Source organism: Crotalus tigris, unplaced genomic scaffold, assembly GCF_016545835.1.
Source record: "Crotalus tigris isolate CLP2741 ecotype Arizona unplaced genomic scaffold, ASM1654583v1 scf7180000019504.1669754, whole genome shotgun sequence".
Taxonomy (NCBI): Eukaryota; Metazoa; Chordata; class Lepidosauria; order Squamata; family Viperidae; genus Crotalus; species Crotalus tigris.
This window is the reverse complement of record NW_024097569.1, coordinates 501249-517575: the sequence shown is the minus strand read 5'-3', so window position 1 is coordinate 517575 and position 16327 is coordinate 501249. Positions and strand designations below refer to the sequence as shown.

At 44.9% G+C, this 16327-nt stretch overlaps 1 protein-coding gene across 1 annotated transcript in view; it reads right to left on the bottom strand.

Annotated features, from left to right (window-relative positions):
• MFSD2A (major facilitator superfamily domain containing 2A) overlaps positions 1-15033 on the bottom strand; it is a 52817-nt gene extending 37784 nt beyond the window's left edge. Inside the window, exons 1-3 of the mRNA XM_039363015.1 lie at positions 14760-15033; positions 11817-11942; positions 7484-7608 (exon numbers count right to left, since the gene is read on the bottom strand). Coding sequence (XP_039218949.1) covers positions 7484-7608; positions 11817-11942; positions 14760-14849 — 341 coding nt within the window. The 5' untranslated portion in view covers positions 14850-15033. The remainder of the gene's footprint in view (positions 1-7483; positions 7609-11816; positions 11943-14759) is intronic.
• Positions 15034-16327: the final 1294 nt, after the last annotated feature.

The following is a 16327-nucleotide window of genomic DNA, read 5'->3' as shown; positions in this document are numbered from 1 at the left end:
TCATGGGGGGGGGGGGAAGGCAGGAGAGAAGGTAAAGAGAGGGCAAATTACGTTTTCCCCATGGGACACAAGACCAATCACAATGATGCAAAAATATCAAAATGTGCATCTGGATCTTACAATGCAAATCCCGTATTTTGTACTTGGGTTCTGGGACGGGATGCAAAAAGATGTCATAAGCCACAGGATTTGCAGTGAGAAATCATGCCATGGGTTGGGTCAAGTTTCCCCTAGAGATGCCTGTCCTTCCTTGCCCTTTCTCTCCGTGCCCAACAACTGGCCTTTTCTCCTAAATTTGATGAACTGGACTCTAATGCACAAAGGCTCAGGGAATAATAAAAGAACGGACAATGCCAAAGGCTCCAGGACTAGCTTAACAACAGCTTGGAAACTTTTTATACTAAAGTCTCCCGTATAGAAACGGATGGGAGGAGAACAGCAACAACCAGCGACTTAAAGGCTAGATTTACTTCTGATCTTTCCTTCAAGAGCTCAAAGCAGCATCCTTAACTCCGCAAGCTCCAATTTCAATTCCCACAACAATCTACCAAGGAGAAAGGCTGGATCAGTAACCAGATTCATACAACATGCTGAGTGAAGTTTCTCAATTAGCCCATTTTCTGGGTTTGCACCACACATAGTATCTTGTGCTCTAAAACCACTCAGTGGCCCGAACACCCAAATGGATACATATCCACCCATAAAACCATAACCAGGTTTAGCAGATTGTGCAAATGTCATCGCTGAGTCTCCACAGGCTGGATGGCTCTCCTATCCTTGTCAGAAAAAGAAGCAAGGTGCCTTGGTTTCCTCCTAACTGTTGCAAAATCCTTGCACACCACAAAAGAGCATAAAATATCCTGATAAGGAGCTCGTGTCTGCCTGCTCACTTTGATCCTCTACAATAAACGGAGCGAGCAAGTATCTCAGAAAGAACTTGCATACAGGCAGCTCCTGACTTACAATTGGTCACTTAGCATCCATTCAAAGTTCCATGGAACCCAAAACAGCAACTTATGACCCAGATTTGAAGTTTTGACAGCTGCCCATCCCGGTCATGTGATAAGGGGGCTGTTTCATATGACCAAGATGGGCAGCTATCATGTTTGGGATAATAATACAAATGCATATAAAGTCAAAATTGAGGACACAGCAACAGACAGTAAGTGCCGCCTATGCAAAGAAGCTGAAGAAACAGTGGACCACCTGGTAAGCTGTTGCAAGAAGATTGCACAGACTGACTACAAGCAGCGGCATGACAAAGTAGCAACAATGGTGCATTGGAAGATCTGCAAAAAATATCATTTGCCTATAAGCAAAAACTGTTGGGATCATAAAATAGAGAAAGTCATAGAAAATGATAAAATTAAACTGCTCTGGGACTTCAGAATTCAAACAGACAAGCACCTGCAACATAACACCCCGGACTTAACAATTGTCGATAAGAAAGACAAAAAAGTTTGGATAGTGGATGTGGCAGTGCCTGGAGATAGCAGAATAGAAGAGAAAGAACTGGAGAAGATAACAAAATACAAAGACCTACAAATAGAAATAGAAAGACTGTGGCAAAAGCAAGCAAGGGTAGTACCAATAGTCATAAGCGCCTTGGGTGCAATCCCAAAACAACTGTAGCACCATTTGAACACCATTGGCATTGACAAATTCGCTATTAATCAATTGCAAAAGGCGGCCTTACTAGGAACTGTTTCCATCCTGCGATGATATCTGTAATACCATCAAACATCCACATCTGCCTATCCCAGGTCCTTGGTAAGGACTCGATAGGTAGACAAAATGCCAAATCCAGTCTGAACATCTGGCTGACTGTGCGATGATCGATAATAATAATAATGTTGGAAGGGACCTTGGAGATCATCAAGTCCAACTCCCTGCTCAGGCAGGAAACCCTACACCATTTCGGACAGATGGCTGTCATCTCTTCTTAAAAACCTCCAGTGTTGGAGCATTCACTGCTTCTGGAGGCAGGTTGTTCCACTGGTTAATTGTTCTAACTGTCAGGAAGTTTCTCCTTAGTTCTAGGTTGCTTCTCTCCTTGGTGAGTTTCCATCCGTTGCTTCTTGTCCTGCCTTCAGGTGCTTTGGAAAATAGCTTGACTCCCTCTTCTTTGGGGCAGCCCCTGGGATATTGGAAGACTGCTATCTTGTCCCCCCTCGTCTTTCCCTTCATTAAACTAGACATACCCAATTTCAGCAACATTCCATATATGTTGTAGCCTCCAGTCGCCTGATCATCTTTGTTGCTCTTCTCTGTACTCTTTCTAAGATCTCAATATCTTTTTTACATCGTGGTGACCAAAACTGGATGCAGTATTCCAAGTGTGGCCTTACCAAGGCATTGTAAAGTGGTATTAATACTTCACGTGATCTTGATTCTATCCCTCTGTTAATGCAGCCCAGCACTGACCAGCATTAATGGCTGTTTGCAGCGTCCCACAGTCACATGGCTATGATTTATGATATTTTTGCTGGAAACTGGCACTTAATTCTGCTTTCCAGCAAAAAAAAAAAAAAAGCCCCATAGAGAACAATGAGTTTGCTTTACGACCTCCACCAAGAAAAAGTCATAAAATCGGATGAGCCTCTGAACCACCTTCACGACTTGTGGACTCAATTACAGTTGTGAGCTGAGGATGACCTGTAATGGAAGGGCAAACTAACTTTCAGGAATGTCCGTCTGAAACTGCTGCAAAAGCTCACGTGGTTTAATTGCAGGAAGAGAAGGAGAAGAACCGAGCTGGGGGCCCTTTTTAAAGGCCTGGGCTGCAAGGAGCATCAGGGTGTCCTGCAGAGCTAAGGACAGTCACCTGTTCAGAGGCCTGAGGACATGACCCATGCTCTTCTTAAATCAGGGGACTCTAAACTTAGCTGTGATGAGGGGGCTGTTTCAGGTCTTCCAGAGGAAGCAACTCTGCCAACAACTCCTCTGGGCAAATGCCAAGAGCAGAAACTATAGGAGCAGGAGGGCACTTCCACACAACACAATACATACATGCACATCTGCATTCCCCGAGCACAGGGCTTCTAACAATTGCAGCTCGGCAAAGCCTCCATACGTGCAATAAATGTATATTCTCATTTGTCACTAAATTAGCCTGCCCCACATCCCTGCACCCTTCAGTTCATGTCCCATCAATACCAGCCTGCATGCCCAGTAATGTGCTGGGTGAAGGCAGCTGCCAGCTAAGATACCTGGAAGGCACAGGGAAAGCCTTCCTAGGAGAAATTTCCTGACTGTGAGAACAATGAACCAGTGGAACAACCTGCCTCCAGAAGCTGTGAATGCTCCAACACTGGAGGTTTTTAAGAAGAGACTGGACAGCCATTTGTCTGAAATGGTATAGGTTTTCCTGCCTGAGCAGGGGGTTGGACTAGATGACCTCCAAGGTCCCTTCCAATTCTACTACTACTACTACTACTACTACTACTACTACTACTACTACTATTATTATTGATCATCGCACAGTCAGCCAGATGTTCAGACTGGATTTGGCATTTTTGTCTACCTATCGAATCCTTACCAAGGACCTGGGGTAGGCAGATGTGGATGTTTGATGGTATTACAGATATCATCGCAGGATGGAAGCAGTTCCTAGTAAGGCTGCCTTTTGCAATTGACTAATGGCGAATTTGTCAATGCCAATGGTGTTCAAGTGATGGTCCAGTTGTTTTGGAATTGCACCCAAGGCGCCTATTACTTTTGGTACTATTATTATTACTATTATTATTATTATTACTACTATTATTATTATTATTATTATTATAGCAGACTTTGAGATTCTTTATCCAGATTCACACAATATTGGGCTAAGCTAAGCTAAAATAGGCTTAATGTATTTGTAACATACCATGCGGCAACCCAACCATCATTTGACAGATTATATGAAGAACAGGTAATCCTCCACTTATGACCAGTTATTTTTCTTGCTAAGCAAGGCAGTTGTTATGTGAGATGCAACCAATTTCATGACCTTTTTGCCATTGTTGTTACGTGAATCCCTGTGCTTTTTAAATGTATCATGTGGTCGTTAAATGAATCCAACTTCACCCAATGTCAGAATCCGACTCGGTAGGCTGCAAATGGTGATCACCTGACTCCAGGACACCGCAAACGTTGTAAATGCATGCTGGTTGCCCAATGCCCAAATTTTTATCATGTGCTAGAGCAGTCACACAAGCCTGTGGACCAGTCTTAAGTCATTTTTGCTAAACAGATGCTTGTGAATTCCTGCTGTAGATTAGAGTTTCTCAACCTTAGCAGCTTTAAGATGCGTGGATTTCAACTCCCAGAATTCCCCAGCCAGCATAATAATAAAACATAATTCATTTTTGTTTGGTGAGGGTTGCCTATTATGGGACGCCAGTGTTTTATTCACATGGGCTTATTGTGACTGTCTGAACCCAGAGTCAGGAAAAGCTTTTACAAAAACTTCTTTCAAAAAGAGGTCCCTAAAGCTTAGCTGAATGAACTCCTTTATTCATACACTGTTCCTCTTTGCGCTTATATTTTTTTTCCCTCTTAAAGGCCAATCTATGCAAAGAGAGCACACATGAGGACTCAATTATTCCAGCCAATTATTAAAAGTTCCTCAAAGCATGAGGTTTGCCTAACGTTGGAAACCTCATGCTTCTGAGATCAAACACATGCCCAGCCCTGGAAAACAATCTGACCATTTTAGAGATAGTCCTTGACCTACAACTGATTGGTAAGCAACTCTTCAAAGTTACGATGTCTATACAAACCTCCATGGATCACATTTTGGGCACTTGGCCACTGGCTCAGCTTTATGGCTGAAATTGTAGCATTCTGCAGCCGTGTGACCATAACTTTTGTCATCTTATCTGGTGTTTTACTTTTGGTATCCAGCAAAAAGCACCCATTAGGTAAAATGAATTTGCTTAATGATCTCAGTGTTCACTTAATGATCAGGGCATCTGCTTAATGACTGCTACCAAAAAAAAAAAAATGCCAAAAACTCAGGTCCAGGGACATGCTTTCAACTTATGACCCCAACAACTTGTGACCATAATTTCAGGGTCACTTATGGTTATAAGTCAAGGATCATATATAATCAACAGCTAATCTTCATGCTGAACGGACAAATCCTCCAATTGCCAACCATTCTGAACTGCAAGTTTTAATTACATAAAAGTGAATTAAATCAACTCAAAGTTTGACTGTCTTGGCGTCAAGCACAAATTTTGGGACTGCACCCCTAGGGTATGTCTAGAAATTCAAATGTAACCTAGAAAATATTGTGCATTTCTGTTTTATAATATCTTGTGCAGGCTTTCATGCTCGTATTCTCATTCTTTGATTTATAATCCTTACATCATTTACAGACCTTTCAGGCTAAACATCAAAATAAATTTCCTGACTTGTATGAGCTGCCATAAGACAGGGGAAGGCTGTCTTATGAAGCAGAAAATTCTTTTTTCCTTGAGGGGTTCAAATAAGCTCTGGACAGTCAATTCTCAGAGATGTTCTAGTAAATCCTGCATTGAGCAGAGGGTTAGGCTAAATCAATGCATCTCAACCTTAGCAAATTTAAGATTTGTGGACTTCAACTCCCAGCAGGCTGGCTGGGGAATTCTGGGAGTTGAAGTCCACACATTGTAAAGTTGCTAAAATAAAGCAACATGACTGTAGGCAATCTGGTGCCACCCAGTTGCTATTTTCCAATCGGCATTAAGAAGGACTTCAAGATCTGCTTATTTGAAGGATCATTCACAAGAAAGATACATTTCGGTCTGGAGAAGATGGATAAATTATATTCAGAATAAATATGGGACTAAAAAGTTTCATTTAGCCTATGAGTGAATTTTAGAGTATTATTATGATATTATTATTATTATTTTTAGTATTAGTATTGTTTAACAATTTGGGGACTGTATTGTTTAATAATTAGGATTTAATTTCTTTATGTTCTCATTATTATTATGTTCACTTTTAATTTGCTTATATTTATGTTAAAGGGGAGTTAGTGTATTATGGATTTGGTTATTTATGTAGTTGGTAATGTTAGTTAGATTATGATTATCATATTTGTAACCCTGTATTCAGCTCTGGGAATTGGGGGAGGGAGGGGGGTTTTGGGTGGGTTAATATTGTAATTTTTATAAAACTTTTTAATAAAAAAAGGACTTCAGGATCTGGAACAATCCTGAAAAGTCTTCTGTCCACCCTTGCTATAAATGAAGAAAACAGGTGTTCCCCAAGCCACTTGGGGTATGCTATCTCTAAAATGCTCACCAACAGCTGAAATGGGGTGAGGGGGAAAAGCAAACATTAGAGCAGTGTTTCTCAACCTTGACAATTTTAAGGCATGTGGACTTGAACTCCCAGAAGTCCACAGCCAGCAATGCTGGCTGTGGAATTCTGGGAGTTGAAGTCCACATGCCTTAAAATTGTCAAGGTTGAGAAACACTGCATTAGAGGGAAAACAGAATATCCAGGAAGACATTGTAGGTTGAACAAATGTGTTATCTATTGTGGGGTTTTTTTTTATACCTACACATACAAAACCTTTCATGGACCAGCCCAGTCGCAAGTGCAAGTTGACTTCTCCCTTGTGACCTACCAAAACACAGGTTTTGCTTCCCATGCTCACAGCATGCAAAGCGTCTCCATTTCATCAAGTCACCTTCTTCCTCTGTCTTTACAAGGACCCCAAATGATTTCCCAGGTTGGGGAAGAAGCAGAATTGATCCACAGTGCTGCAGTCACAAAACTAGGGGACACAATCAGCTGCCAATATTACTGCTACCCTCAAATGCACCCCTTGAATGCTTCCCACTTGACTATGATAGACACCAACCCACCTCCTACACCGTTAGTAGCTTCTTCTACAACCCCAGCGGAGATAGGAACCTGCAGCTAGTCCAAAGCTCCAGCTCATCCGACTTTAATCACCAGGGATCAAAACTCTCCTGCTGCTTTTGAGGTTCTCCAGTCAAAAACTGTAAACAGCAGGGTTACAATCCTGTCAATGCACAGCACTTTTGGCTAAGTCCAGACTGATTTAAGTGAGCTTGATTTCTGGTGACTACAGGGGTGTCTCCATCTAGTTTTCCAAGCTGAAGACAAGTTCTGGGTATTGGGAAAAAAAAAAAAACATGTCACAAGATAACGGCAAACCACTTCTCTTTTGTTATCAACAATAGCACCCATGTGTGCTCTTGTGATCAGCAGCAGCAATGAGCTTCCTTAAGTTTCATCACAGAAGGTGGCAGAACATTGCCAACCTTGGTTGATCTTCTGAAAGTTAAACAAGGTTGGAGCTTGTATGGAAGACACCAAGACGCACCAGGCTATTGGATAAAAATAATTTTTCAAGACCTCTGGAAAAAAAAGGTAATGGCAAACTACTCCTGCTTTGTGACAAGGAAGCTCTGCAGATGTCACCCTACAACATGAGACTTGGTTCTAAAGCGGCGTCCACAAGATTGCAACCAGGCATGCTTACCATGGCATCAGGCGTCCAAAGCAAGTCCAGGAGCTTTTACTGATGAAGAAACCCACCAGGGGATCAGTTACGGCATCCCACGCACGTCCCACAAAAAGGATGATGGATGCATAGAAGGGGTCCATCTGTTAAACAGAAGAGAAGAAGAACCTCCATGAAACGCGAAGTGAGAGTTCATTCTCTCACTGTAAGTAATGTGAAAGAAAAGCAGATTGGTCTCTTGCAGGGAAAAAAAAAAGGACAAGTAGAAAACAAGCCAACCCACCAGAAAGAGAGCAAGGCAGGGCCAGGTGGAAAACTTGGTATTTAAACCACAGCCGTATAAACTCAAGCAGTTTCTTGAGCAGCTGAAATTCTCTTGGTAACGGCTTTCTATCTCTTCCAGTAAGTACAAGTAGTCCTCAACTTATGACCTGTAGTTGAGCCTGGAATCAGGCTCGTAAGTCATGCTGATTGTTAAGCGGGTCATCAGGTGACCGTGCCCAATTTTACAACCTTTTTTGTTATCAGTTGTAAATGAACGCTGCAGCCGTTAAGCGAACTCGTTGTCCACAATGGGTCTTTTTTTTTTTTTTTTTTTTGCTGGAGACCAGAAGGAAATGCGTGTTTCCATTCAAACCCCTTATGAACTGTGGTCGTGTGAGTGTGGGATGCTGCAAATGGCCGTAAATGCTGGCCAGTTGTCAAGCACCCAAAATGCAATCATGTGACTGGGGGGGAGGCAACCATTGGAACTTTGCATTCAGGTCTTAACTTCAAACCTTCACTAAGCGACCGGTCATAAGTTGAAGACTACCTTTTCTCCAAAGCACCTCAGGGCAGGACAAGAAGCAATGGATGGAAACTAATCAAGGAGAGAAGCAACCTAGAACTAAGGAGAAACTTCCTGACAGTTAGAACAATTAACCAGTGGAACAACCTGCCTCCAGAAGCGGTGAATGCTCCAACACTGGAAGTTTTTAAGAAGAGACTGGACAGCCATCCGTCCAAATGGTATAGGGTTTCCTGCCTGAGCAGGAGGTTGGACTAGATGACCTCCAAGGTCCCTTCCAACTTTATTATTATTACTATTACTATTATTACTATTATTATTATGGATCATTGCACAGTCAGCCATATGTTCAGACTGGATTTGGCATTTTTGTCTACCTATCGAGTCTTTACCAAGGACCTGGGTTAGGCAGATGTGGATGTTTGATGATATTACAGATATCATCGCAGGATGGAAGCAGTTCCTAGTAAGGCCACCTTTTGCAACTACTACTACTACTACTACTACTACTACTACCTGTGTGACTCACTCTACAATTTTGATATTTTCTCCTGAGCTTCTCCAAGTGATTCAAATTCTGTTTCTAGCTGAAACAGAAACCTTGGACAGGCTTTTTCAGATGGTGAAGTTACATTAATTGCCACAAATGTGCTTTTGTCAAAAGACGACTTCCTTGTTGTTGTTGTTTTCTTTGAAAATATCTCACTTCTCATCCAAGAAGCTTCTTCAGTTCTGGATGAGCTTCTTGGATAAAAAAAAAACTTTTTTCCAAAAGTCCAGCTGTCTTTTGGAAAAAGCATTTGTGACCTGGATGATTGAGAATTTCCATAGTCATATTAATTGCATTTTTAAGTCTGCCACCCTCAAGTTTTGAAATGCCGAGTTGCTGAATTCTTCATTCAAAGCTATGAACCTCTCTCCATGCTATGCAGGCTTCCAGGGAGGACGGGGCCAAAAAAACAAATGGAACCACATGTCAACAGTGGTACATAACATTGTTTGGTCAGGTTTGGGGGCTTGTCAAACCAAGCCAGTGTGGCTTATTTAACAAATTACAGATCAAGCAAGCCAGGGCTTTGTGGGATGTGTGAACTCCCTCAATGAGTTCCCCAAGCAATAGCAAATGTGCTGCTGTTCTCAGCAGGAGTTATTTACTGAAAGCAAAATGCCGCCGACAACATATAATGGAAGCAAGCAATGCCCCATGAGAAAACAAGATGTTCTTCGTTTGGGAACACTTGCCGGGAGCATGTAAAATGGACTGAACAATGCATTCAACAGTGTGGTTGTCTATCAGAGTAGAAGAGGGAGCAGGCTCTGGATTTTAGCCTTGCTTCTGTTCACATTGTCAGCAATTCTAGAGTATTCTCCGCCCCAGGAGGATAAGATGTGAAAGGGAAGCATGAAGTTCCATCTAGGCCAGGGGTCTGCAACCTTGACAACTTTAAGACTTGTGGACTTCAGCTCCCAAATTCTGGGAGCTGAAGTCCACAAGTCTTAAAGTTGTCAAGATTGCAGATGCCTGATCTAGGAGAAAAAGCATGAGAAACCCCTGCAATTTGGGGGTGCTTCCTTCCCTAAAGTGGTGCCCTCTGGATTAGACCTGGGCATTTTACAGCCTGAGGCCACATCCGACTCTTTTGTCCGTCCCTGCTTAGTCCGTGTGAGGTCAATTGGAAAAAAATTAGAAATCAAATGTAAATAAGTGTACGGCCCTGTTGGTTTGGCTCTGCACAACCGTCCCACCTTTGCTGTATCCCTTTGGGAAAATTAATTGTCCACCCCTTCTTCTGGATGAATTGGGGCAGCATATTTGTTATTGCTCAGTAACTCCTGGAGTTCCCAAACAGCAATCACATTTGATTTCTGGGGAATTTTAATTCTACCACACCCGGAAGATTCTGGATGCAAGAAAGCTGCCCTGGGCCAATTTGTGACAGGTAGTTTTCGATGGACCACCATTCCTTTTAAGAATTGTTACCATGTGATAATGGCATTGAAATAAAGTGATGTGCAATCAGTCCTCGCCTCTTACGCTCCCCTGCAGTGTCCCCGCCATCCCATGATCCAAATTTGGGCCCTTGGCAAAGGCCATACATTTATGCAACTTGCCCTGGTCGCCATTTTCAATTTTCTCAGGCAGCTTTCAACAAGCAAAGTCAATGGGGGAAGCTGTGTAATTTGTGCAATTCGCTTAACAATTGCACGATTCACTTAACAACTCTGGCAAAAAGGTCATAAAACTGGGCACGACAGACTTCACAACCGCCTTGCTCAGCAACAAAAATTCTGCTCCCGACTGGAGTCGTAAGTAATAATAATAACAACAACAACAACAACAACAAAGTTGGAAGGGATCTTGGAGGTCATCAAGTCCACCCCCTTGCTCGGGCAGGAAACCCTACACCACTTCGGACAAATGGCTGTCCAGTTTCTTCTTAAAAACTTCCAGTGTTGGAGCATTCGCAGCTTCTGGAGGCAGGTTGTTCTGTTGGTTAATTGTTCTAACTGTCAGGAAGTTTCTCCTTAGTTCTAGGAAGGCTTTCCCTGTGCCTTCCAGGTATCTTTGCTTCTCTCCTTGATCAGTTTCCATCCGTTGCTTCTTGTCCTGCCTTCAGGCGCTTTGGGGCAGCCCTTGAGATACTGGAAGACTGCTATCATGTCCCCCCTCATCCTTCTCTTCATTAAACTAGACATACCCAATTCCAGCAGCCGTTCCTTATATGTTTTAGCCTCCAGTCCCCTAATCATCTTTGTTGCTCTTCTCTGTACTCTTTCTAGAGTCTCGACATCTTTTTTACATCGTGGTGACCAAAACTGGATGCAGTATTCCAAGTGTGGCCTTACCAAGGCATTACAAAGTGGTATTAACACTTCACGTGATCTTGATTCTATCCCTCTGTTAATGCAGCCTAGAACTGTGTTGGCTTTTTTGGCAGCTGCAGCACACTGCTGGCTCCTATTTAAGGGATTGTCCACTAGGACTCCGAGGTCCCTCTCAGTTACTACTATTGAGCAAGTTACCCCCTATACTATACCTGTGCATTTCGTTTTTCTTGCCTAAATGTAGAACCTTACTTTTTTCACCATTGAATTTCATTTTGTTAGATAGAAAGTAAGTAAGTCAAGGACTATCTTTACACAGCCGTGCAGAAGCCCTTGGATCCTGAGCTCAATAAGGGGTTGCTTGAAGGAGGGCTGCCCGTCCAGGAGGTGGTATGGTACGAGGGACACAACGCCGAGACCAGATCCGAAAGAGCATCAAGAAAGTACCTCCGTATAGGAAGCTAGCATCTCAAGCAGAAACCAGAAGAGATGCTTCCTTGAAAAGCTACGGTTCTACATCGGGTGGAATATGTAGGAAATTCTGCATGGAAACAGAAGCTTTGGGGAACTCTAAACCAAAAAAAAACCAGCCCTTAAAGAACATTTATATTGGGTGCAAATTTGTGGAAGGGACTCAGCCTAGAGTTGAATCCAACACAGGTCCCAACAAATAAGTCTTGATCTGACCACCGTCACCCAGCCCCAAAGAGAGGACCCAGGCTAGTTAGGGCTTACCTGCACCACGTCCAGTAAGTAAATCTGTAGAAAGAATCCCAAAGCACAACCAGTGATCTGATAGGGTGCTCCACCGATGGCATAACACACTTTGCTGCATATCGATAGCTTAGCTTTGCTTTCTCTCTGGAAAAGAGAATTTGGAAGCAATGATCAATGCACCATAAGGACTCACTCCGTATCAGTTTTTCTCAGCCGTGGAAACTTCCCAGGAAGTTGGCTGGGGAATTCTGGGAGTTGGAAGTCCACATATTTTAAAAATACCAAGGATGAGAAATACCGGTCTATACTCCACAAATTCAATCCATCTTTAAATTCAGCCAACACAGTTTACGGAATTAACTTATTTTCTGGATTCGCATAATACACTGAACAAGAAATTGACCAAGTACTTTGGTCTGTCCTTAGTTTTAGAAAGGGAGAATTTTGCATAACTTTCTAGAATCTTTAGCAACTGCACGTATCTTCCCAAGGTATTTATCACTCCTACGTTATAGCAACAACTTTCTTAGCTCACCCTTTGCAAATATCCCAGCTCAAATGGGCAATAAATCTCACCAAGGACAGATAATGGAAGCTGGCTCATAAAAAGTGGTGCTTGTTCACTCTTTCTGCCCCAATTGGGGTGAAAAACCAATTAAACACTTTTTTCCCAGTGCCAGCAGGGTTTATCTCCCTAACTCCCTCCCCCTTCATCCAAACAAACTCTGGAAGCATTATCAATAATTATTACAAATTGAGAAAGTTGGGATGTTGCATTAAATTATTTAGCTCTGAGGTTCTCTCTCCCCCCCCATACGATTAAAGAAGTTAAAGCTGAGTTTTGCACACCACTGGATTTTTACCAGAGTTGATTATGTGTATTGAGTGAATACAGCAAATGTGCATCATCTCTAAGAAGTTGGGGTAATCACACACCCCATCCAACCGATTGATAAATGCAAGTGTTGTGAACTCAGAAGGATCATCATAAACACACTGGCTGAAATCATAGGAGGGGGGGAGGTTTGTTGAGAAAATCTTAGTCCATTTACAACACTCAATCCATGCTACTGTGCATTATTTTGAAAGAGTTTGTAATTCCTCTTTAACTAGGCTTCTTTTTCCCCTGAAATTCAGCTCAGTTTTTACTACTGAAAAAGCAGGTTACAAGTGAGAAAACAATGGGATCTTCCAGTTGAACCTCCGGACACAAAGACTATCTTCACACTATTCTTAATCAGAGGTGGACAATTTGATAGTCTCCAGGTATTTTGGATACAGTCCTGCATTCTCTTGCCACTCGATATGCTAGCTAAGGCTGAATGGGTATTTAAATTCAAAACATTGGATGGGTACCCTAATGCCTAGCCAAGTGCTATGCCTTGGACCCTGGCTTACATTCAATGTTACCCCAAGATCAAGCCATACACAGTGGCCACGTTTGCAAGGCTAGACTAAAGTGCAGTTGGACATTCAACGGTTTGGTGAATTCAGCTGCTGTTTAGCCTTGTGTGTGAAACAGGCCATTCGCTTAAGCCATCATGTGGTCACCCTAAAACCAAATTCCAGCCACCATTCCAGTGCTCAGGTTACAGATTAGAAACATCAAAGTCTCAAAGATGCTTTTGCAGGAGGCAGCCGGACTTCCACAGACATCTAAGAGAGAAGCCACAGACTAAATATTCCTGGTCCTTTAAGGTTTGTTTACTGGCCATCCTGGTCAGAGCCGGAAACTGGCTAAGAGAGCTTCCGACAGTTTTCAGCATCGAATTCATTCATTCTTTCAATGAAGTCCCACGCTCACATTCTCACACCTCGGTAAGTTCCCACCTGACGCTAAGAATCCGGGCATTCCGGTCACCCAGCCCGCCCCCCCCCCCTTACGAGGGAAGCCAAACCCTGAACAGACACCCCCGCGTTAAAACCTCACCCCCACCCCTTTCTGAAGCAGCCACTTCCTAAAAGTCACTTCTTAAAGAAGCAGACACGCGCACACACCGCCAAGAGGCTGGGAAAAGAGACTTGAAGGTGAAAGTCTGCCCCCTTCCCCATTCATTTTTTTTTTATATAAAAGGGGGGGGGGGGACAAGCCAAGCGTATCTCCCTGGCTGCAAGGCGTGTGAGAGAGAGAGAGCGCGCTTTCCTCTCCTCTTCATTTATACATTTTCTCCAAAGAGGAAGTCGCCCAAAAGGGGGACGTGCCTTCTTCTCACCCTTTATGAATGAACTTGAACCGCGCGAGGCCCCGTAACGATTGGCGTACAACTCCAAGGCTGACTCGCCCAAAGCCAGCTGGCTCTTTTTGACCAGAGGCTGCGGCGGCGGCGGGGGGGGGCTTCCTCTCCTTGCCAGCCCCCTTCGCTACCCCCGTGGCCCCGGTTCACACGTGCAACACGCCGGACCGGACTCACCTTGACCAAGCGCCAGGGGCCAGCCAGCGTCCGCCGCAGAGCCATGCTGGTTTTGCCCCCCCGCCCCGAGCCCGCTCGAATTTGAAGGCTCCGAGCCATATAAGGAAGGCTCGCCCGCCCCCCCCCACCTCCGCCCCGATCCGGAGGGGGATGCGGAGAGGCCGCCGACCTTCGCCTCCAGGGGCCGTTTTAATTTTGGGGAAGGGCCGCTTCATGCCCTCCCGATTCTGCTTGGGAGGGGGGGAGGCGGGCGAGCGGCGCCCGCAGCCCAGACCCATTCCGGGCTCTCCCGGGACACCCCCCCCCTTCCTTCCTCCCTCCCTCCCCGACCGACTGATTGCCTGCCTGCCTGCCCGGGCTGCACATGGATCGCCCGTCTATTTCTAGCGGGCCTCCTCGGGAGTAAATCTGCCCGGCTCCCAAGCAGGAGCAGCTTCGCGCGCGGTTTCCAGCCCCTCCGCGCCTTGGTTAACTTTTCTTTCTCCCCCCCCCCCATCCCCATCCCCACCGCCTCTTTTCGCCTTGGCTCCGCGGCTGACTTTGGCTTTACCTTGGAACGGATCAGCTCCTCCGGTTTTAAGATGCTCGGTTGCAAGAGGCCAGCCGAGGAGACGCTTTCGGCTCCCTCTCCTTTGGCCATTGGCAAACCCAGGGGAATCGGCTCCGATTAATCCGCTCGATCTCCGTGCCCGAAAGTTTTAGTTTTCCTTTCTTTTACTCTTTTACTTTCCTTTCTTTTACTCTTTTACTTTCGTCTTTCTTGCCTTGTCTCCTCTTTTCCCTTTCCTTTCTCTTCCTCCTTTTCTCTCTCTTTCTTTCCTTCCCTTCCCCTTCCTTTTCTTTCCCTCTTTTCTTTCTCTTCTTCCCTTCTCCTTTCTCTTTTCTTTTTTCCCTGCCCCTTTCTCCTCTTTCCCTTGTCTTTCTTTCTTTCTTTCTTTCTTTCTTTCTTTCTTTCTTTCTTTCTTTCTTTCTTTCTTTCTTTCCTTCCTTCCTTCCTTCCTTCCTTCCTTCCTTCCTTCCTTCCTTCTTTCTCTCCTCCGCTTTGCCTACTCAGTTCGCTTTCAGACGTCCCTGACCCGCTGCGCGAATCGCCGTCTCCCAGGCGCGCGATCGACAGGCTGGCGTTGCGCGTCCCGAGCGGAGGAGAATGAATGAATGCGCCCCTTTCTGCGGGGAGGGGGGGGCGGAATTTTTTCCGCGTGCCGCCAGCCGCGGCTCCTCCCCGGGGCTGGTAAACGGGGGAGGGCGCTCCTCGCCCGGCCCATTCGCCTCTGCTGGAATGAGAGTAGAGACGCCCAAATGCTGGATTTTTGAAGGGAGCCAATCCGGAGCGCGGGCTCCGAAAACACCCTCGCCTTTCCCACTCTGGGCAGCTGCAGTTCTCGCCTTCCCCGCCAGCCCCTGTGCAGACGAAGCGGGCTGCGGAAAAGGACTTCTCCAAATAATGCAGCCTTTTCTGGAATGGCGTATTTGCACTGCATGCTTATAGGTCGGTGATGGCGAACCTTTTGGAGACGGAGTGGCCAAACCGCAACCCAAAACCCACTTATTTATCGCAAAGTGCCAGGACCGCATCAGCATTGTGGTGCCCTGGGGGGGGGGGCAGGGAGGCACCTGTGAGTGCCATCTCTGACATGTAAAAACTGGTGGCAAAAAAATGGGCCAGTGTGTTGCAAGGCGCAAAAACAGCTGTCGCCATATCACGGGGTGCAGATACAAGGTGATGCGCCATGCAAGAACGGAGTGGGGCTAGTGGGTATCACGCAGGCACTAGTCCTGTCCCATTTGCAGCACGTGCGTGCTTGCAGCCCCATGCACACATGTAAAATGCTTCCCCGTCCCTTTTCTTCCAGTCTACCAATCGACAATGGTTGGTGACCTCTTTTTCTACCACTCCTACTAGAGCTTGCTAGTTCAGTGGTTCTCAATCTTTTTAATGCCGTGACCCCCAACCTGTCGTTAAGTCGAGGACTACTCAACTGGTGCAGCACCGTTTGCAGACTGGGACTTTTGGCGGGCTCAGCAGGGCAGAGACAGCCTGGACAATTCCTATTGGCTTTTGAAAGCCAATAGAATTAGACTCTATTCAAGAGAGTCTATTCTATTGGCTTTCAAAAG